Source organism: Lathyrus oleraceus, chromosome 4 (genome assembly GCF_024323335.1).
Source record: "Lathyrus oleraceus cultivar Zhongwan6 chromosome 4, CAAS_Psat_ZW6_1.0, whole genome shotgun sequence".
NCBI lineage: Eukaryota > Viridiplantae > Streptophyta > Magnoliopsida > Fabales > Fabaceae > Lathyrus > Lathyrus oleraceus.
This window is the reverse complement of record NC_066582.1, coordinates 173,045,368-173,069,399: the sequence shown is the minus strand read 5'-3', so window position 1 is coordinate 173,069,399 and position 24,032 is coordinate 173,045,368. Positions and strand designations below refer to the sequence as shown.

At 35.3% G+C, this 24,032-nt stretch overlaps 1 protein-coding gene across 1 annotated transcript; it reads right to left on the bottom strand.

Moving 5' to 3' along the window:
* Window positions 1-19,192: 19,192 nt before the first annotated feature.
* LOC127136558 (zinc finger BED domain-containing protein RICESLEEPER 4) lies at window positions 19,193-22,100 on the bottom strand. Its single transcript, XM_051063104.1, has 2 exons — window positions 21,942-22,100; window positions 19,193-20,059 (listed from the first exon to the last, which is right to left on the bottom strand). Exons 1-2 carry the CDS (start codon window positions 22,098-22,100, stop codon window positions 19,193-19,195), a joined length of 1,026 nt encoding a protein of 341 aa, XP_050919061.1.
* Window positions 22,101-24,032: the final 1,932 nt, after the last annotated feature.

Below are 24,032 nucleotides of genomic sequence, written 5' to 3'. Positions count from 1 at the left end.
GATGTTGATAAGGTGAAAACCATAATCCACCAAAATGGATGATTGATATTAAGGATGCTATGAGCTTTCCCATGACCTTTGTCTGGTGTGCCTGCTTGATCCTTGAGTGTGATTGTTGCATTCATGCATTCATGCATTCATCTGCATCCATATCATCAGATAAAAAGAAAATTTTCAAGGAACTCAAAGGAGTTTATTCGCAAAAATTTTCAAACATGGAAAAAACCGGATTTTTTTTTACCTGATGTATCTGATGAGATATTCTCATATACGATCAAAGTGTTGATATTTCAAAGTTTGCGAATAAAACCCTCGAGTTCCTTTGAGATAAAAACAAAGCATATGCACAAACACTTCATGCATCATTTGCATAAGCGGGCGTTTTGTTCCGGTCTCCCGTCCTATGGTCTGACCCTGCGATCTTCATTTATTTTGAAGACGCACTTTGCCGGTACTACACCAGAGCCATCTCTGCCAGAGTGATGGATTATCTTGAGCAAGAGAACTGTGAACTCGAGGAGGAATTTGCCAAACAGAGTGCTTTTGATGGATTTATTCCTGGTTAGCCACTTGTCTTCTTTCTCATATATTGATGCTGAGGATGAAGTTGGAATGCCTTTCCAAGCTTTATCTATTGCTGAACCGATTGAGAAAAAGTCTCCTTCATTTGCTTCCTATCGTGATGCGAAACTAGCCATTGAGTGTGGTGCAGTTGCTGGTTTTGGGAAGGTGATCGAGCTTGAAGACAATAGATCCCGGGTTGGAATTGGCTATTCCTCTGGGGCATTTAACGAGCAAGGTTTGTTCAAGAGTGGAGGTTTCATCCATGCTGATCAACCTGAAGAAGCCGCTGCTATCTTGGAAGAGGATGCAGAGGATCTGAACAATTTCATCATTCCTGGTGGTGTCTGCCACAATTGGGTCGCTGTAGATGTTCCTACAGTCATCCATAGATCAGAGTAATGGTTCACTTTGTTCAAAACCCTTCTCCCATGCCAAAAGGAGGAGTGATGACATTGTTGGCAGCATTTAATACAATGATATTTCATTCAATTAATGCATTGTTAAACATTTGTTTTTCCATTTGTTTTCACTTTTTGCTTTTGCATGAAGTCAGTGATCACAAAAAACCCTGAAAAACAAATAAAAGCAATCTTTTCATCTGCATAAATGATTTGCTTGTTTAAATTCAAGAGCTTTTCATTATCCAAAATCATTATGCAGGGATTTCTAAACCCATTGAACATAATGATCCAACGCCATCTCCCAATCTTGAATTCCTTGTATTTGAGGCAGAGGAAGATGATGTTGAAGGGGATTCCTGATGAGATTACCCGCCTTCTTGAGCATGAAAAGGAGCTCATTCAGCTGTATCATGAGAATCAACAAAACAGTCAAACTGGGGCATTGCAAATGCAATCAAAAACAAAAAAAAGAAGAGGGTGAAAAATAAAATGAAAAAATCGAAAATGAAAAAATTTTTTTTTAAGAAAAATAAAAGAAAGTATGCCCTCAAATCCCTAGTTGACTGATGCTGAATGGATTCAGAGTCGTTATGACCAACTGAATTTGATTGAAGAAAAGCGATTAACTGCCATGTGCCATGGTCAGTTATATCAGTAGAGAATGAAGAAAGCATTCGATAAGAAGGTCAAGCCTCGTGTGTTTCGAGAAGGCGACCTCGTGCTCAAGAAAGTCTTGTCTTTCGTGCCCGATTCCAGGGGCAAGTGGACTCCAAACTACGAGGGTCCATATGTTGTTAAGAGAGCCTTTTCAGGCGGTGCTTTGATGCTTACAACAATGGATGGGGAGGATTTCACTCGTCCTGTGAATTCAGATGCAATCAAGAAATACTTTGCCTAAAAAAAAGTATATGCAAATGGAAAAACAGAATAGCTCGCTAAGTTGAAAACCCGAAAGGGCGACTTAGGCAAAAATGAGCGTCTCGGTGGAGAACCCGAAAGGGTGATCCAGGAAAAAGTTAGAGACTTAAAAAAATTGATATTTACATCCCGCTAGATTGAGTACCTCACCCTGGGGCAATCTAGGCAAAAATTAGGGATTTGGCAAGTAACTGCATCCTGACAAGACTTTCTGTTCCACCAGCTGTCTGTTCGTCAGAGATTCTCGATTCATCGTCAACTGAAGCTTCGAATACATCGAGATTCAAATTGGTAGAGAAAGGATCATTATGTTCAATGTAGCCCTCTTCCAATATATATCACTGATTTCAAATTTGTACAGATCTATGGAGTCTTGCCATTTGCAGGCTACCATTCCATCAAATCAATTTGAGCTTTTATCCAATTATTTGCACTCTTATTTGTTTCAATCCAACAAATGTTTTGCATGTTTTAATTGATAAAATGTCATTGTTTTAAAGCAAAGAATTTTCAAAACTATTGTTTTAAACAAAGTGAACATCCACAATGATCAAAGGATACTTAAGAACTTCTCAGTGCTCTCCCGAGGGTGGCATGATTTCCAACAGGTAAGACGATTGTTCATACTCCTGGCTGGGTTTGTATCCTTTTCTCCAGATTTTGTTGTTGGGGTTGCTCCCCAAGAAGAGATTGTTGTTAGGGTTGTTCCCTAAGCAGAGCTTCTGTTAATATTTTGATTCCCAGAGCAGAGTGTTTGTTGAAGACTCAGTTGCTTCTCCAGCAATAGTCTCTCCTCAGCATGGTTGTTTCCCTTTTCAGAAGATTTTGTGGTCAGTGGTTTGAAGCCCGGTACCCCGTCACTCCCTAGTGCAGTTGCCAGCGGAATTGTCTCTATCCTCAGCGCAGTCGATTTCCTTTCGGAAGGATTCGGTAAGTTGGTGGGTTGACACCCGGTACTTTACCCTTCTCCTCGAAGTCGTCAGCAGAGTTGTTCAGCTCTCCATCAGAGTGCTTAATCCCTTCAGCAGAGCAGTGTTTATTGTTCCTACTCAAAGGTTGTTTGGGTTTGTCTGGAAGATTCAGTGGTTGATTGGGTTGATATCCCAACATTTCGTCCATTTCTCCCCAACTTAGTCTGCAGAGGAGTTGTTGTGGCAGTTTTGCCTGTTGAAAGCTCCGTATCCCAGAGGGGTCGGTTGGTGGCCTATCATCCATAGATTTGGTTGATTTCCTGATGCTTTTGTTTTCCCCATGTAGAGTTGCTTGTGCAGATTCTGCGTGGATGATCTTTTCTCCCTCAGTGGGTTGTTCCCTAGTGGAGTTGTGTGGAGTTGCTTGCATCGCAGTTTTCATTTGTGCAGTGAACTCTTGTTTCTCAGTTGATACTGGAATCCCCTGCAGATACCTCGGGATTACTCTCCTTCCCCAACAGATTTGTCTTTTGCGGCTATTTCTGCCTGTTGTGACTTTCTGTACCCTGGTTGGGATTTTTGCTGATCCATAACTCAGAGATTCTGTGATGTCTCTTGTTTTGCCTCCCCGCAGATCTTTGCTTTTTAGCATAGGGATCTCCAGCAGATTGGCTTTCCAGTTGGTTTTCCCCTGGAAGTATAGTACCGGGCGTGTGATTCCTGGACCTGGTTGTGTTAGATATGTCTGTTTTGTCAGCATTCATCAAACATAAATCACGCATATTCATGCATATTCATAAACATTCAGATATTCATATTGCATTTTTTGCCATATATCTTTTGTTTGCTGTTCTCCTGCTATGGGTGATATAGATCTCTTTATAGATCTCCTTAAGCAGATGTCGGGTGGTTAATCTCTCCATATGGAGTCAGCCCATAAGCAGAAAGTGTTTGTCTTTTCCTTCTGCAGTTCCCCACTGAGATTATCCTCGTGGATGACGGTTTCTTCCATTTCCTCCCAACACATATATTGGGATGGATGCTCCTATTGAGTTATATCCTCATAGGATGAGTCTTGATTCGGTCTGTCTTTTCGGTTTGGTCCCGAATTGGCATATGTCAGCTATTTCTCGTGCTTCCCTGTGGAATAAATGAATGAACTGCCCAATAACTGGCAATAATTCTTTTGATCCCCAGCGGAGTTTTGTGGGCCTCTACCCGTAACCGGTAGTTGTAAGTCCTATGTTCTTGCTTCTTGGCGGAATTTATGGTTATATACCTTTTATTCCTCAGCAAGAGTTGTTGGTTTTCTACCCAGTAGTCGGTGGTCGTAAATCCTGTTTGCCTGCTCTCCAGCAGAGTTTGTGGTTTGTTATAAACCTCATTTTTGTTCCCGTGCGGATTTGTGATTCTTCCCATCCCCACGCTGAGTTGTTGGTTTTCTACCCAGTATTCAATAGATGTAAACCCTAATTCGTGTTTATCCCCACCAGAGTATGGCTACTACCCCGTATTCGGTAGTCGTAAGTCCTATCTCCTTTCCCCTATCAGAAGTAATCTTTGTGGTTCGTTCTGGTTGATGGTGGATGTTGTGCTGTTGTGGTTTCATCCCCAACAAAGTTTGCGTTTCCCTATGGAATAAGTTGAATAAGTGCTCAATATTTGGCTTTCATTCACCCTGTCCCTAGTGGAGTCTGTGGTCTTCTACCCCGTATTCGGTAGTTGTAAATCCTTTTGCGGTGTTTTTCTCCCCATCGGAGTTTTTGTACCTTGTGGTACAGTTGGATGATTGCCGTTTGCTAGCAATTTTATCCCAGCCAGATTTTCGGTATTCTACCCCGTATTCGGTAGTTGTAAACCCTAATTTCTCCCCTTTGCAGAGTTAACCTTGTTGTTCATCCTAACCGATGATGGTTACTCTTTGTGTTTATCTTCATTCGTTGTTTGATGTTGATATTCCTCCCTTTGCTTGTGGATAATTGTCGGTTGCTAGCAATTGTATCCCCAACAAGTTGTCTTCTGGATCATTGCCATATGCTTGCAATGTTGTTCCTTTTGAAGTCGCCAGTGGGTCTTTTCACCGTTTGCCAGTGATTTGTTCCCTGGATCATTGATTGTTTATCAATGCATTCCCAGCTAGTCCCTGTGGGTAATTGCCGGATGCTTGCAATTCATCCCCAGTTGAGTCTTCTTTCCTTTACCCGTTTGCTTGGTAATGATTGTTGCTCCATTTGATTGGTCATCATTATATACCTAGTTTGGTATCCCGATGCCTTTCTTTTCGGTCGATTTATCCTTTATTAACCCAGTAACCGGTTGTGGATAATCTTCCATGCGAGTGTGTTATCCACGTTTTGACGGTAATGGATAATATATCTCATGCACTCTTCAGTCGAAGCCTTTTGTGTTTCCCCGGTCGAGTAAGATTCGTTATTTCCCTTTTGCGGAGTCGAATATTTGTTGTTGGATAATTGCCGGATGCTTGCAATTTATCCCTCTGAGTTGTCTTTCGTTTACCCGTATGCTTGGTATCGATTGTCTCTCTTTTTGATTGGTCACCTATTATATACTTCGGTATCTTTGGTGTCTTTTCCTTTCGAGTATATTATTCACGGTCTTCCGATAATGAATAATATGTCTCATGCGCTCTTTGGTTGGAGTCTTTGTTGATTTTCCCCAGTAGAGTAAGATTCGTATTCTTTGTAGAATCGAATATCCATCCTTTAACCAGTTTGTGTTTTGGATGATGAGTGTTTTGGCATATATACCAATCCACGTTTCGGTGGATCACCTATTATATACCCAGTAACCAGTATCCTTGGTGTTTCCTACCATGCGAGTGTATTATCTACGTTCTGACGGTAATAGATAATATATCTCATGCGAGTATTCTATCCACGTTCTGACGGTAATGGATATTATATCTCATGCACTCTTTGGGTTTGTGTCCCCAGTCGAGTAAGATTCATTTTCCCGTTGTGGATTCGAATGTCCATCCTGTAAGTCGATTTGCTTTTTCAAGCCCTCCTTTCGGATGATGAGTGTCTTGGCAGTAAAAACCAATTCACGCTTTGGTCGGTCACCTATTATATACCTCGGTATCCCTGGTGTTCCTTCCTTTCTGCTCCCTATTATGACCTTGGTCCCTTGTGGAGTCAGATGTTCCTGAGTTGATGTACCTTTTTCAGGTCTTTCTCAGATGTTTGGTTGATTGATATCTCTCACCCTTATACCGGTCTTAGATATTCATTCTTCCTGAGTTTGGTACCCTTATACCGGTGACACCTCATCTTGTTGCTTTTCCCCGTGAGAGTCTTTGTTAGACGTTTCTCCAGTGGAGTCTTCTTGTAGTGATGTTTGCCCTTCGCTGTATTGGCGTTTTCCCAATACATGCATTTTCCCCGACAGGGAGGTTCTTTGCGAATCTTTTCCTGGTCCGAGTCCGGATTTTTATCCGAAGTATCCTTTGTGGATAGTTTGAGTCAGCTTGTGTCTTTCCAATGGATGTGTTGTCCTTTGGAATTCGTCTTTTCCCCAGTGTGAGTCCTTTGCTTCCCAGTGAGGTCTCCAGTCCAGTCGTCTTGTGCGCGCTGTGTCAGTTTTGTTTTTCCTCAAATCAAAGTCGTGTCCTGCTCACGCATTCTTTTTCTTTTTATCCCCATAAGAGTCCTGTTAGGTTCCTGGTGAGTGTATTACTCCGATGGATCGTCTTTTCTTCTGTGTGAACATTATCCCCACAGGGTTTGTGTCTTTTGCATGCATACATCTGCATCATGAGGTCTCTTAGGGACCAAAATTTGTCTCATTACTATTATTTAAGCCCATTCTACCGCGTCAAGATGAAGATTTCTAAACTTCACTTCTCCGGCTAGAATGACCTTAAATAGGGGCATCTGTAAGACCCCAATTTTGTCCCTAAGATCCCTCATGGCATCATATCATATCATGTCATTGCCTCAAGGATCATTGTACACCTTGCTTTCCCTCCTTGTGGGTGGGTTGTCTTTTGAGAGTGTTTCTTGATCACCAAGCATGTTTTGCATTTGTATATCATTGCCTTTTATTTGTTTACTAACCAAAAGTACAAAAATATTGTCATCTAACCTTGTTACTTGCAGATGAAGCAACATTAGGTCAAGCCAGTCAAAGGCATTCATTGAGCCATAGATGGTGGCCATTCTGAAGAATTTGGGCACCATGATTATTCATCAAGAGTTCATATGAGTTGTGATATCATTTGGAATCAAGATCTGAAGTGGTAGAGGCTTGAAATTCATCAGAACATGGCTCAGTCAACCAAAACCCTAGCAAAGTCAACTGTGGTCAACCGTGCATTTAATCAGGGATTTGATGGTGGGAGATGGTTTGAGAGGTCTCATTCATGTCCATACAAGCCTCATATAACATGTCAAACATCATCATTGAAGGATTTGAGGTCAGACAAAAAGTTTCCAAAAATAGTAAGTGACCTGTAATTTCAAATTGGCAAAAATGGAAAGGTCTTCTCCTCAACTTTACATCATCAAGCAAGCTTCAAATCAAATTTTATCCAACATGAAAGTTGAAGATCTTGCTCTCACCTTTCCAAAAAGTCCAAGAACACCCATTTCTCATGTGTGGTTGGCAAGTTATGATCAAATCATTGTCAAGAATTTTTGAACTTCAACAAGGCATAACTTTTGCATCAAAAGGCCAATTCATGTGGTTCTTTTTGGAGCAATCTCCATTTGACATGCTCTATCATAATCATTCATTACATGTCATCAAAAATCATCACACAAAAAGTGCATTTTTCAAGTGAATTCATTTTGAATTTTGGTGGGAAAAGGTGATTTTGAAAAGTATGCATAATTTTCACTCCAAACCAATTGCTTTTGCCTTAAAACAGAATTTTTGACTTGCTGCAAGGTGAATTTGCACTGTTCCATTGATCACATTACATGAGGGCATTTTGGCCAAGTTACATAACATGCTCATTTTCACTAATCCATTGCATTTTGCCTAATCATGTTTAGCAAGCTGGATTAACAGGTGGTATAAAGCACTAATCATAACAGAATTCTGCATCAACAAATTCACAATTTCAGATCCAAACACTTTTCATCTCAAATTCTCTCAATTTCTCTCAAACTTTTTTCAACTTTTTTCCATCGAATTTCACCATTCCTTTTGCTTGTTCTTGTGCTAATCATCATCTGCAGGAAGTATTGAAGATCTGTTGAAGCAAACATTGGAGGATTCTTGAAGAATTGGAACTGTTGGAGCTTGAGCATGTTCATGGCATTTGGAGATTTCTTCGAATCTGAGCATTGTTGAGCTAAAGTACATCATTCATTCATCTTCCTTAGCATCATTAAGCATATGTTTTCACAATTGAAGCCTTGAGGAGCACGAATCCGCTGCTGCATCTTCATAGAGGTAAGAACTCGATTGCTCCAATTCTCACAATTATCATGTGGCTTTTGTAGATCCTAGCATGTAGATCATTCTGCAATTTAGATCGTGTAATTTCATTAAGTTTTGAGCAAGTTATGTGGATTTGAATCTTGGATGCTGAAACTTCTTTGGATCGATTCTTTTGCCATGCGTAGAATTAGGACAAATCAATGCTAGATTAGTGATGTATGATGAATGCTGGTTCGATTGATATAAGTTTCATAAATTTCTGTGACCAAAAGTTCATGATGATGATGAACATGATGAATGCGTGATGAATGTCTCAGTTTTCGTTCCCAGATTCCTTCTTGATCTCGCCTGGCCTTTGTTTTGCATGGATTTCATGTTTGTGTGCCATGTGACCAATAGCAGCGCGCCATATCTTTTAATGAAACGCATCGTTTCATTAGGCGTGCGCTTAGTTCAAATAATGCCACGGTTCGAATCCGGCCTCAGGCATCTCACATGTTGCCATTTGCATTTTTTTCTCTTTTTGCTTTTCGTGTTTACATGCTTCCTTTCACATTTTTTTTCTTTCACATTAGAAAAATCATAACTCTCTAAATAATAATCCAATCAACATGAGATTTTTTCCACCATGATCCTTGTAATGTCTTCTATTTTTTGATGATTTTTAATGAATTTGTGCACGGTTGAAAAAAATAATTGCCTAGGGTTTGTTCTTGTATGTCAATTCTTGCACATTGCTTACCATTTCATTTGTGAAATCATGATGGTTGATCCAAAATTCTTGAAATTTTACATGTGTAATCTAGACTCATTCCTGGTCATTTTGGTATATAGTTTGCTATTTTTTCATTTCTGGATTGTGAGATATGATATGATCATTGGAGGTGTGACAATGTGTGTCACACCATTTCTTGTCCAATTTGCTGATTTTATTTACCATGCCATTTGATTGACAATTGTTCTGATTTTTTGCATGATGATACCTATGGATGTTAAGTTTGCTTCAGATTTTTCCTGGAATTTTTGAATGCATTTTCTATTTGTTTGAGAATTTTCCCTCTGTTTGACCAATTGTGGACCTTTTGTGAGTCATGATCTTATATGATTTGTGAAATCCTTGGTGTTTATTGGATGGACCTAAAATTTGGCATGTGTATTATAGACATCTTGAGGTTTTCCATGGCTTTGGTTTCATTCATTTATCATGTTTGGTTTCTGTTTTATGTTTGCTTGAAGTTGATGCATGATTTGGTGCCTTGTATGAGCTTGTTTGAACATGCTTTGACTTAGGGATTTTAATTGACATGCTTCCACTTATCCAAATGCAATGAATTTTGGTGTGTTGATCATTGTATGTGTTCTATTTAGACATGATTTTTCTTGGAATTTATTGAGCCATTTTGGTATTGATATGTTTGTGTTCATTCTGTTTGCTCCAATGTGATTCACATTTTCACATTTTGACTTGATTTGCTTATGAAATGGAATTGGTGCATAGTTTTGACATGAGACCAATTGGACTTTGTCCTTATTTGATTAATCTTGATTTTGGTCAACTTTCAGGTTCTGTTTTGGTTTATTTCTTCTCCTTTGACCCTAGGCCTTGTCCTAGTGGTCTACTTCTCATGTTTGAGTTTGATTTTCAGGTGAAGAAGCAATTGCTTTAAGGAGATTAATTCAAGTTGATTGAGTTTGGTTTATTTGATTGTTATGGACTAACTTGGTTTGTTTTGTAGGATGCCTCTAGCTCATTTGATTTGAGCTTGTGCTTTGCACATGTGATTGATTGTGTTGACTGTTGGTTCTTATCTTGTCTGTTTTGACTTTGTGATTGGTGTACTGATTATATTTGATTGATTTCAGGTACCTTAGTTGCTATAGTTCCTTTGTGAACTTTCTTTTGCTTTGCTTGATAGCATTAGCATTGAGGTATAACATTTTCTTCTTCATGTAGTCTGGAAGACCTGGCTTGTTACTTAGCCAGGCACCTGTCTGAAGTCCTCCTTAAGAGGCAATGTTTGTGATTGTTTATCTTTGTCCCCAAGCAGGAAAAGTCCTTTTGATAAGGCAATTGGTAGATAGAAGAGATGTGCAGTCCATATCCTACTATTCTGTGTGTCTTCCCTTTGCTCACATTACATGTTGAAGCATTGTGGATCCTAACCCAAGATCTATAGAGTCATTAACTTGTGGAGAGAGTTCCAACTTTCTGAACTCCCACACCTTCTGAAATTCAATGCTCTCCCTGACCAGGGATAAGAGCAATGAGGCACACCCCTCATATCCTTTCATCTGCTTCACCTTAACTCTCAATGTTAAGGTTAAGAGCAACACTTACCCCATTCCAGTTGACTTTAAAGTCTAACCCTTGCTTGAGCCTAATTGCTTGGTTATAGTGTGTGCTAAATGACTTTGTTTGACTGATTGCTTGATTCATATGTACATGTTTGCTTGCATACCTTTGTGCATTTATTATCATTAATTGCTCATTATTGCATGATCATCATTTCATATCTTTGTGATTTGTTTGAGTTTGCCCATTGAGGACAACTCTAAGTCCATTCATTGGCCATTGTTCCTATGATTTGGAAGGGATTGAGTATAAGACCATTTCATTCGGCCACTTATGTCCATTGCTTTTGTTTGATTGTTGTATGTGAGGATGCAATTATTAGTCCATGTTGTTGGCATTTGTATTCCCATGATCATCTGTTGGAGATTGGTATAAGTCCAGATAGATTGGCATCTGACATCCATGTTTTGTTTTTGGAGATTGGTATAAGTCCAGTTGATTGGCATCCGGTATCCATCTTTTGTTTTGTTTTGTTTTGTGAGATTGGAGTAAGACCATTTATTGGCATCCGATATCATTGTTTTGTTTTAGGAGATTGGTGTAAATCCATTTATTGGTATCCGGTATCTGCCTTTGTTTGTGAGATTGGAATAAGTCCATTTATTGGCATCCGGTATCATTGTTTTGTTTTAGGAGATTGGTGTAAATCCATTTATTGGTATCCGGTATCCGCTTTTGTTTGTGAGATTGGTATAAGTCCATTGATGGCATCCGGTATCACCTTCCTTTTATTTGCTTACTTGCTTTGTTGCTTCATTCCAAAGGACACACTTGAATCATCTTCTATATGATTTCAAGAGGTGAACTTCTAGGAAGTTTTACACTCCTTCACCCACATCCCTTTTGTTTCAAAACCCCTTTTCACTTGTTGACTTTTAAAACTTGTAAATACATGTTGTGCAAACATTCTCATGTCTTTTCAAATTAGAAACCTGGACCTTAAGTCCTTGACTTTTCAAACTCCATTTCATAACACTACTTTCCGAATTGAATCTTAATCACACATTGACCATACTTTGAAAATACTCATAATCAATTAACTTCACCCATTCAATTGTTTTGTGGCTTTGTCCATTGTTAATATGCTTTCATGCATTAGCCATAGGTTTCAATTACCATAGTGGTTGATGTAAATCTTACCTTATCCTTAGTGAGTTGATTGTAAGTCTTCCATACTTATTATAGGGTTAACCCCTCACTAGTATGTTGAAGCCGTCCTTGCATGGTGGATTGTTGATTCAAGTTAAGTGTTCTCCCATTGGTAATGAAAAGCCTTAGTTCTCTTGTTTTAAAATGAACTCACTAATTTTTGGAAATCTTTTAGCCGAACTACGGTGTTTTGATCCTTACCTTTGATGGAAGGTACGTAGGCAACGGGTTCATCCGTTCAAACACAAAAATAATAAATTGTATATTCTTTTCTCATCTTCCCAATCATGTTTGCACAATATGTCATAAACAAATACAAATAAACTTTTTTTTATACAAAAAGTGTGAAAAGGGCTCCCTAGGAGTACCTAGGACGTTATGGGTGCCTAACACCTTCCCATTGCGTAATTTACCCCTTACCCAGTTTCTCTGATCTTTTCATTGGTTTTCTACGTGTAAAACTTCTTAGGCTTTTGTTCGCTTTTTAGCCAATCCTTTGGATAAATAAAAGTGCGGTGGCGACTCGATTCTTTGTATGCTTTGCTTTTGATTTAATCAATAAATCATAAAGTGACGAATACACCGCTACAATATGGTATGTGATCAAGAAGCTGATATATTGAATGACCTATCATTGGATTGAATGAGTGTTTTCTAAAGGACTATTATGGTGGACAAATACTTGCAGCCATTGGAAGGGATCCAAATGACAAAATGCTACCAATAACATTTGCTGTAGTTGAGGGAGAAACCAAATATTCATGGAGTTGGTTTTTGGAGCTATTGACATATGATTTGGGAGGTGTTAGATTATGTAGGACTTATACATTTATAAGTGATCAACAAACGGTGTGTATGATTGGTATATTTTAACTATTGTTTACATATGAAGTAGTTTTAGACTTACATATTCATGATTGTAATGCATGGTTTATTTCTTGCACTTGATGAGTTGCTACCAGAGGTTGACCAAAGTTTTTGTGTTAGGTACTCATTCTTGTTAAGTCATATTTTATATGTGTTGGGCACTTGTGATATGTGATATCTGGCTACTTGTGATATGTGATATTTAGATATGTGATATGTGGATATTTGATATGTGTTAGGCACTTATACAACAATTTCAGAAAGAAGTTTCCAGGTGTTAAACTAAAGGAACTGATGTGGAAGGATGCTACTTCTACGCATTCAAATGCTTGGGAAAAATAATGTGTGAAATAAAAAGTGTTAATGAAGAGGAATTCAAGCACATTTGGAAGATTCCGCCATGGTTCAGGAGCAAATCAAGGTTTAGAACTAGCCTAAGATGTGATACTTTGGTGAGCAACATGTCAGAGGCATTCAACTCAGCATTTATAGCTGCAAGATCCAAGCCTATTGTGACTATGATTGAAGAAATAAAAGTATACCTGATGTAAAGGTGGGAGTCCAACAGACAGAAGATTGCCAAATATGATGGTAACATTCTACCAAATATAAAAAAGAAGCTGGAAAAGGAATCACAAAGAACAAACAATTGGATTGTTAGGTAATGAAGATTCATCATTATTTGAGACATTAACATATGACTTGAATTAGCACTGGTCCATACTGGTTGGTAATTGATTTTTTCTTTTGTAACAGACGTGCAGGTGAATTTGACTATGAGGTTAGGCATATATCATTTAATGGAGAAAAGTTTGTTGTTAACCTTTCAAAGTATGAATGTTCATGTAGAAGGTGGATGTTGACATGGTTGTTATGATGTCATGCAATTTCATGCATAACAGATCAGTAGTTATAAGTTGATGAGTTTATGTCTGATTGTTAAAAAAAGGAGTGCTATGAGGCTTGCTATGCACCTGTGATTTATCCAATTAAGGGGGAATCTCTATGGAAAAAAACAGATGATGTTGATCTACAACCACCACCCATAAAACGACAACCTGGTAGACCCAAGAAGAAAAGTAACAAGGAGGCTAGAGAATAAGTGAAAAATGAATCACAGCTCAAACGAGCAAAATTTGGTATCAAATGCAGTCGGTGCCATAAGTATAGTCACAATAAGGCTACTTTCAAGCTGCCTATAACTTAAAGTCAGCCAACCCCAACTAATGCTTCAACTCAACCAACCCAACTGCTACTTCAACTTATATAACCCTAACTACTACTTCAACTCACCCATCACTTCATGTTGCTTCAAGTCAGCTAACTGCTGCTTCAACTCATTCATCATTGCCTTCTGCTTCAATTCAACCAACCTCAACTGATCCATCACTTCTTATTGCTTCAAGTTAGCCAACTGCTGCTTCAACTCATTCATCACTTCCTGCTGCTTTAAATCAATCAACACCAACTACTGCTTCAACTTAACAACCACCCAAAAAGAAAAGGAGACTTCAAAAGTCCTAAAACCTGTTATGAGTCAACCCTAATAGTTATGTTGATCTTTGATGTGTACCAGTTATGCCATTTTTGGCCTATTTTATAGTTTATGACTTATGACTTATAATTCCACTTTTGTTGGTTTTTTGCTGCTGTAACATATGACTTACAATGCCTATTTTGTAGTTTTATGACTTATGACTTATAATGCCACTTTTGTTGGTTTTCTGCTGTTGTAACATATGGCGTACGATGTCTATTTTGTAGTTATGAATTATGACTTATAATGCCACTTTTGTTATGACTTATAATGAAACTATTGTTATGACATATAATGTAACTTTTGTTATCACTTAAAATGCAACTTTTGTTATGGTTATGGATTATTATTGGAATGATAAGGAATGTTATGGTTATGTTACACAATTCTAAATTATGACAACTACATTTCACTCTTCCAAATTAAAAGTGCATTTGTTCCGATATGTTCATGGGAAACAAAAGTAACATTTCACTAATACCATAATGACAAATACATTTCATTGATAAATATTGACATATACATAACAATAGACATATACATTTGACTGATACATTTGACTGATACATTTCACTGATACATAACAATGCTGATAGACACATTTCATGACAGATACACTTCAACCTCCTTGTTGACATATACATTTCACTGATAAATGTTGACAGCTACATCTCAATAGACAGATAAAAACCCAACCTAAAAATACATTGTTACAAATACAACATTAAACACTAAGCTCAATATTCCAACAACAATGAACACTTTCAACCATCCTCTAGTGTGGATGATATCATTCTTCAATTTGTAAATTTTCTTCTTTTTCCTCTGAATCTTCAAACCTCTTTTATCAACAATGTCATCATCTAATCATTTGAATAAATTACAACCCTTAATCACATGATTTTTGTAATTTCTATAATCCCAAAATTTCCCCCCAAAATTAACACTATTCATGTCACCCACAGTACGAAGGACACATTCATTTTGGCAAAAACACTCCCTCCTCTTGTTTCTGCGAATAACCGACCCATGTGTTCCAATAGAAGCAATGCTTAACAACTTAGACATTGAAGAAGATTAAAACCCTAGAAATGGAGACAAGTTGAAATGAAGAAAATCGATGAAACCCTTTCTGCAATCCCAGACAACAAAAACGAAGAGATTGAGAAAGCAAGAAGACACACCAACACAGTGAATATCATGAACACTTTTCTAGAAAAGACGAAGACCTTTGATATAATTGAAACCCTTAAATAATGGTTTATTTATCCTTTTACCAAGTCATTACACAGTTGGCACGCCACGTTGACAAATACTAACTTTTTTCAGCTGAACTAACGGAAGAGATCAATAATGCTAACTGAACTAATATGGGAGCAAACTATAACTATTTTTTATTGAGGGACTAAGGTGGAACTCAATTAACTTATGAGACATCGGGACTAATTATGCCTAAAATAAATAATAGAAACATATAGAATCTTATAACAAAAACCAATAATAGAAAGGTACATGTTAAAAACAAATACACACACACACATATATATATATATATATATATATATATATATATATATATATATATATATATATATATATATATATATATATGTATGAAATTTTAAAAAAATAAATACTTTTTTATCAATTTAATTTTTTTTATAAGTATTAGTAGGAGCGAGAATAAGTTGAACCGATTTGTAGTCTATTATAAATTTATTTTTAAATTTAAATTTGACATTTCGAAAAGATTAATTAGTGTGTGTGTTAGTCTAGTTAAAAGAATATTATTTCACTTAATTTTTTTTATCAAAATCAATGAATTAAAAAACAAATGAGACTAAGAACTTCTTTAAATTAACTAACTTATACTTAATTAAATAAATTTTACGAAATTATTTATTCAATTTATTTAATAAACACAATTTATGTCATAGTTCTTTTAGTGTATTTTTATAAGTTTTTAAAATAGTTAAACTTTATTTAATATTTAACTTTATATTTTATGGAATATGGTTAAAAAAAATATTATATTTTAATTATAGCTTATAATAATATATTTGATATAAAATAATAAACTTGAATTTCTAAAAAAATGATAAATCAAGAATTTAATATAAAATATAATATAATAATATTGATAAAAAAATATTATTCTATAAAAGGCTTAATCGCCTTTGATTACTAGTTTGGGAAGTTACCTTGAAGGAATACTACAAATGTTATTCAAAACATATATACAAATGTTATTCAAAACATATATGATCACAGATTTTCGATTTAGATATTTGGGAATTATCATCTTTAGCGAAAGTAGAGGGAGGATTTTTAATGATCCAAACAAGAGCAAGGGACGTGGAAGGTTTAAGCCACATGGAAGGAAAGAGAAAGTGGTGGTTGTATAGCAATTTCATAGATTGCTTTAGGGTGAAGGTATTTCGTTATTCATCTCTTTTTCGATTTTAGGTGAAAGTGAATAACAATTACAATTTCAGAGGAGGAGTATCTTGTTTAATGAAAAGCATGCATGCTTAACCTACACGGCATAGTCATTTGACGAAACAGTTCATCTTCTCTTAGGGTTGATGCCTTGCGCACCAAGCTAGCTTCGATGTCGAATTATTTTGGAAAGTTGGGGCTTATCTCTCTTATTAAGGGGTTATATGAATTATCTTTTTCCTGGGGCTGGAAATGAGTCGAGTCGAGTCGAACCCGTCGTCAGCTCGACTCGACTCGATAAGAATTGGTTTAGCTCGAAACTCGACTCGAGTTCGACACGAACTTTTTTTTAAGCTCGAACTCGACTCGTTTTAATTTCTTGAACAACTCGGTTCAACTCGTTAGGTTCAGTTCGTTAGGTTCAGTTTGTTTACTTCACGGACTAAAAAATCATTTTTTAAATTTTAATTTTTTTTATTATATTTGACATTTTAAATTATTCTTTTTAAAGGAAAAATATTAAAACAAAATAAAGCTTTCAAGAGATAAATTTAAAAGTCTAATTCAAAAACTATTCTTTTTGAGTTTAAGTTTGTCTCAAAAACTATTACAAATATAATAAAATAATACAACAAAAACTATTAGAAATTGATACATCCCATCACAAAATGATTATTCAACTTCAATCTTCATTACACCAACTGTCAACTGATTTACTGTCATAGCTAGTAAGGAAAGGATAACCTGAAAGATGGAAGAGGATAATTTTTAAGCCAATTAAATTCATATATCAGAATACCAACACAACATGATCATGGTATGCTATGCTAAATCAATTACTTCTATAAATAAATTCATTTTAAATATATCACAAATAGCAGTTCCTTTAAAATATATCACAAATATCAGTACTTCATATATCACAAATAGTAGTACCTTAAATCAATTCTTTTTAAATTCATGAAATTTCTAGATTTATGTTACAACATTGGTATGGTTTGAACACCATATTAAAGCTCACAAATTAATATACATTGTAGCTACCTTTTAAATATATCACAATTAACACAATACCAGTTCCTCATATATAACAAATAGCAGTACTTTAAATGATTAATTCTTTTTAAATTCATGAAATTTCTAGATTTATGTTACAACACTGGTATGGTTTAAACACCCTATTAATTGTATGAGATGCTAACAACTAACAAGTAATAAAGACTAAATACACAGTTAATTATACAACAATCTCACTCACCTGCATTGATAGCTCTCTATTTATCATCAAGGGAGTAATATAATTTCTGTTTGCACTTGCTCCACCTATTAATAAAAAGAAGAATTTAGTTTTAAAAATTATCAATGCTATTTTTAAAAGTTTATATTATACTTAATAATCAAAAGAGAGCATATTACCTTAGGTTTGTTCCTAATTCCATGCAATATTCGAAGCCAATCACCACCACAAATTAAAGCTTCGAGAGTAGATGAACTTAAAGAAGCTCGAAATGAATCGATAACTCTCCCTCCGACGCTAAAGGTTGACTCCGAAGCCACAATAGAATTTGGAATGGCAAGAACATCTGCTGCCATATGGGACAACACTCTATATTTTCCACAATTCAATTTCCACCATTCCAAGGCACAAAATGACATATGGTCGTTATCTTTAGGTTTTTAAGTTGGCTCATTCAAATACTCTTCAATTTCAGATTTTACAGCAGGAATTGTTTGTTGTTCTTCGACATAATTCATTAACAATGACCACCCTGAGGATTTTTGTGACTCCAAAATAAGCCCATTTTGATCAACACCACTTCTACTAGATCCTTCTTCACTATGCTCACTAATTATATCAGCATACTCTTTGTACACATCATCAAGCGCGACACACACATTTTCTATATTTTTTCTAGCTTCAACTTCCGGATAAATTAAGGGAAAACACATGTTAACACCCATCATTTTGATCCTAGGGTCCAAAACAGAAGCAAGCGACATAACAAGATGTAAGTTAGCAGTTGGATATTCACCCTTCATCGCTTTTGCCATTTCTTTCATAAAATCAGATTCATCTTGGATAGCTTGATCTAAAACTAGTTTGATTCGAAATACCTCAGCAAGATGTAAGTTAGCAGTTGGATATTCACTACCTGAAATAATATTTGTAACAACATTAAATACCTCTAGAAACTTGGAAACTTTTTCAACCTTTTCCCAATCATCATCATCTGGAAGAGTTGTATAGCTTGGTTCTCGATCTTGAAAACGAGGGAAGACTTCTTTGAACTGCATTGCAACTCACAACATTTGATAGGTGGAGTTCCAACGAGTAGGGCAATCAAGAATTAATTTTTTACCACCAAGCTTTAGTTGTTGAACTATTTGTGAGAATGTTTGTAACCTTGCTTCAGACTGATTGATGAACTTCACACTTTCACGCACGTCTTCAACTATTTTTGCTATTTTCCCAATACCATCTTGAACAAGCAAATTTAGTATATGCGCACAACAACGCACATGAAATAACTTTCCATCTAACACTAATTTCCGGTGCCTTAAAAATCAGAACTTTTAACTCTTTCAAATATCTATCGTTGTAATGTGCATTATCCACTGAAACACTAAATATTTTATTTTCAATACCTCAATCTTTAAGACATTTGAAGATAGCATCAGCAATATCAACACCACGCTGAGGAGGAGGAACATGAACAAAACTAAGAATGCGTTTCTGCAAAACCCAGTCAGCATCAATGAAATGACCAGTTAACACCATGTATTCTATCTTCTGATTTTGTGACTTCCATAAATCAGTGGTCAAACAAATCTTATTTACTGTCCTTAAAGTAGACTTCAACTTTTTTCTTTCAGCTTCATAAACAACAATACAATCATTCTTCAATGTCTTCCGACTAATTTTCTCATATGAAATATTAGAACACTTCATCATAAAATGAAAACCTTCTTCCTCAACAATACTAAATGCATGTTCATGCATCATAATCCAATGTGCGGTGACTTCTCGTTGTCTTTCATGGTCATATTTACCTCCTGAATTCATTAGTAGTGGTCCAGAAAGCTTCTCATCAATCTTGCTTTTTGCTGGCTGAAAGTTTAATTTTTTTTGTTGTGCTACTAGCTTCTTGTAAACATGACATGTTTGTTTTAAATGCCTCATCAAATGACTGGTTGATCCACTAGCAACAACAGAATAATTGTTTTTACAGTGTATACATTGCCATTTTTTTCCATTCTTTAATTCCACTTTTTTGAAGTGATCCCAAACTAGAGAAGTTTTCTTCCTCTTGGACTTTTGAATAACAACGTCACTGCTCTCAACATTTTCTTCATTCACAACTTCATTTGTCGGTGTTGATTCATTTGTTAGTGGTTCTTCATTAGTATTTGCATTTAAATCAATGATAGGATTCAATACATTTAAACACTCTTCTCCATCTTTTGGTGGTGATTGTGAATCTCCTAATGATTCAAGTGAGGTACTGTATGACATCTACAATAGAAAAATAAATAAAACCACAAGTTTATTAAAAAAATCATTAAATTTTTTAAATAGAACATAATAAAAAAATTCTCATAACAGAGTTATATATTTAGTTCAAACCAAGAAAAATAGATTCAGAAAGAACATATACAAAACAAAGAAAATAAATAAAATCCTCATAACAGAGTTATAGTTCATTATATACTGGAAGAACATATTCATATTCAGAACACAGTAAAAAATGACAAAGCTACTAAAACAATCAGATGATGAGAATAATAATATTTACCTCTATTGAAAAAAATTATTGAATCTGGAAGAAAGAGTTAAAGTTTTTTTCTTCAGAATAGAGAACAAAGACTGAAAATACGTAATATGAAGGATGAAGGAAGTTCTCTAAAACCTAAAATCTAAAAAGGAATACTAAAGGTTTTGCTTTTGGAAAATGCAATACTAATAAATGAGCATATTTAAAAATATTATATATATATATATATATATATATATATATATATATATATATATATATATATATATATATATATATATAACCGAGTCGATTCATGAACCTAACGAGTTGAACTATACATAGCTCAAGTTCAGCTCATTTATTTTACGAATTTAGTTTTGAGCTCAAGTTCGACTCATTTGGTTCATGAACCAAGTCCAACGAATTAATTATCGAATCGAGTCTAGAACTATTTTCGAGTTGGTTTGATTCATTTCCATTCCTACTTTTTCCATAGTAGAAGACCATAGGCTTCTCGAAATCTCAACCTTATCTGCTCAAACTCTTTGCTTGGAGTAGGAATTTTAATCCTATTGTTCAATAATCACCAGCCCAAGTCTGGATCAAAATCTCTGGTTTGTCCCAAGAATATTTGTGTCCTAAAATACTTTTTCTATTAAAATTTGTTTAGGTACTCCAGTTTGTATGGATAACGCTGTCAATGAATCTATGTTCGATCGGTTGTTTGGCCACTTTGCTCATTTACTAATTACTATTGACATGACTGGTAGAACTAAACACAACATTCTTCTTGAAAGAAATGGTTTTTCATTTTTTGTGGATATAGTTTACAAAAGCTTACCGGATTTTTGCAGCCATTGTAAAATCATTGGCCATAATATGGGCAACTATAGAAGAATGGTTGGAATTTGAGACCTAAACCAATATTAACAAACAACAAGAAAATCTATGTTGCTAAGAATCCAAAATAGGTTAAGCCTCTCGATATTGATTTGGAAAAGCACGTCTTTAATTTAGACGCCCAACCCTCTACGAAACCCTTAATTTTAGGAAATTTAGATAACCCTATGGAGGAAAATCTAAACCTACATGAGTCTAAAATATCTTATTGTATAAAGATAATAGCAACTTCAAAGGTTGCTCATCTACAAAGAGCGTTTCAGTTACAAATGCCTAAACCATGTCTTCAGTTAGGTGCCTATTCTTGTACAAAGAAAACAATGTCTTTAATTTAGATGCACCACCCTCTAAAAAAGCTATAATTGATTGATAGTTGGATAAATCTATGGAGGAAAATCTAAACCTACATGAGTCTAAAAATTCTTCTCGTACAAAGACAATCACAAACTCAAAGGTGCCTCATCTTCAAAGAACGTTTCATTTTCAAATGTCTCTATTAAACTACTATGTACATATCTCTATAAAAAAATCGATGATTGTAATTGATTATTCCTTATTATAATTGATTATGTGCATATCTATATATTTATTTTAGTAATGGTTGTAATTGATTAGTCATTGTTGTATAAGAAATTATTATAAAAACTTTTATTGTATATAACAAAGCAAAAATGAATGGAAATGGTAAAACCTATTATACTTACATTGTATTAGAGCATTAGGTACTGATCCAAAACCTACCCTAACAGCACCTCCAATCTCCCCCCTCATCATGGCCGACAACAACAACTCCTCCTCTTTTGCTCCTACCAAAAGTTCCGCCTCTTCTATTGAATCTATCACCATGAAAATTATTTCCTCTCCTATCCACCCCACATTCCCCATCTCAAACATCACCATTTTCATCAAAATTACCTTAAAGCATTGAAAATGGTCAGTATAACACATTATTTGAATTCTTCAAAATCTATGCTCGAGTTCATCAAGTTATTGATCATATTATTTCAACGGGTTTACGACACCCTATCCGATGATCTTCTTTACACCAAAATCGTATGTGATTCAATAGTGGAACTCACATGAAACATATTATTTAGTATCTTTTATGACAAGAAAATTTATATATATTGAATTATGAGTGTGTCTGTGGGGCATTGGTGGAGTGTAGTGAGAGTGTCGGTAGGATGGTAGAAGGAATAGAAAATTAGAATAATTAAAATAATTAGAATTATAGTTATTTTAATTAATTAATTAAAAATGTTAAAGAATAATTAATATTATTAATATTAAAATAAAAATAGAAACATAAAGGGTATTTTGATTAATAGAGGAATAAGTGAGGGCCTTGTAAGAACCATTAGTTTAGGAGAATTATGTTTCTAATAAAAAGGAGTTAGTAGAGAGTTTTTGGGATCAATATGTAAAAACAAATTTTGGGGGGAAAAGAGGCAAGGCTAGGCTATGGTGTAGCGGTAAATTCATGATCATCAAGCTATGAATAAGCTAGACATCAAATAACAAGAGTCACCACCGCGCTTTTATTGTTTCCAAGAGAAAAGGGAAAAAGTACGAACAAAACTCAAAAGTAAGAAGTTTTCAAATCAAAACTAATAAAATGTAAGAGATTACAGGTAAGGGGGTTGGTTACACTGATGGAAGGTGTTAGCATCCAAAGTGTCCTAGGTACTCCTAGGGAGCCCTTTTTGTGTGCATATGTATTTGGTACAAAAATGATGTTTACAAACAAATGGAATGGGGGGATGAGAAGAGAATTCATTAATTATATATTTGTGTTTGACAAGACCTTCGGACTTATGCCTACGTACCAACATAAAAATGAGGGATCAAAACCTCGTAGTTCGTGATACAAATTTCAAAGTGGATGCATTGCTTTTAACAAAAATTTAGTTTGAAAGGCACAAAAGCCTAAAAATGGTTTGAATGAGTTAGTTCTTTTTTGGATTTTTTGAAATTTTAAGTCAAGTATAATTAAGTTTATTTACAAATTTGATTTAAGAAAAGAAGTTTGAAAATGCAATGGCATAAGGCCAAAATTTCTATCTTTTTACAAATTGGTCAAAGTTTAGGATAAAATAAGTTCAAACAAAAAAGATTTTAACAGGGAGGGAGATATTTTGAAATTTAAGAAATGGGGAGAAGATGAAGAGACTAATCCTATGCACAAAATTAAAAGTTAAGAGTTGAAAAAATCTGACCAATGGGTAGCAATCCAATAGACAAGAATGTCAATAGAAACCCAGATTCCCTTGGACATTTAGAATCAAGCAACACACAAATGCACAATTATATTATCTTGAAGATCAAGGAATCAAATAAAGATAGCCACATCCAAGCTCAGCCACTTCATGATCTTCTTCAGATTAGCCCATGCATTAGATGAATTCCACAAGTCACAGGTTCAAAATAACAGCTTCACAATGATTATATTGCAGATGAACACAGAGGGATCTTGAATGATGTGTCAGATGAAGTTTCAAATTACAATCACTTGGTTACACAAAAGTTGGCATTGGCCAAGTCCTTTAGCATAGGAATGTTGCCTAAATTCTAAGTCCATTTGTCCAAGATCAAGCCAACAGTCCACACAAAAGTTTTTTAGGGTTTTTGTTGTTATTATGTACATTAATGGTCAAAGACCACACAAACAAGCAAAGTATACACAAAATGGAATATATCACACAATATGGTCCAAATGGCCAAAGTGAAAATTGCATTAACATAAACAATTAGAATGATATGAATAATGACAAATGAATAAAGACTAAAATTAAATGATATTAAAGTAAATGACTTGAAATTAAAAGTTAGTTG

Bases quoted from the DNA above. Each gene is read 5' to 3' on its own strand.
- LOC127136558 (XM_051063104.1), bottom strand. From the start codon at position 22,100: ATGGTGATGTTTGAGATGGGGAATGTGGGGTGGATAGGAGAGGAAATA. The intron at 20,060-21,941 runs GTAGGTTTTGGA...TTTCTATTGTAG, and splicing joins AGATTGGAGGTGCTGTTAGG to ATGTCATACAGTACCTCACT.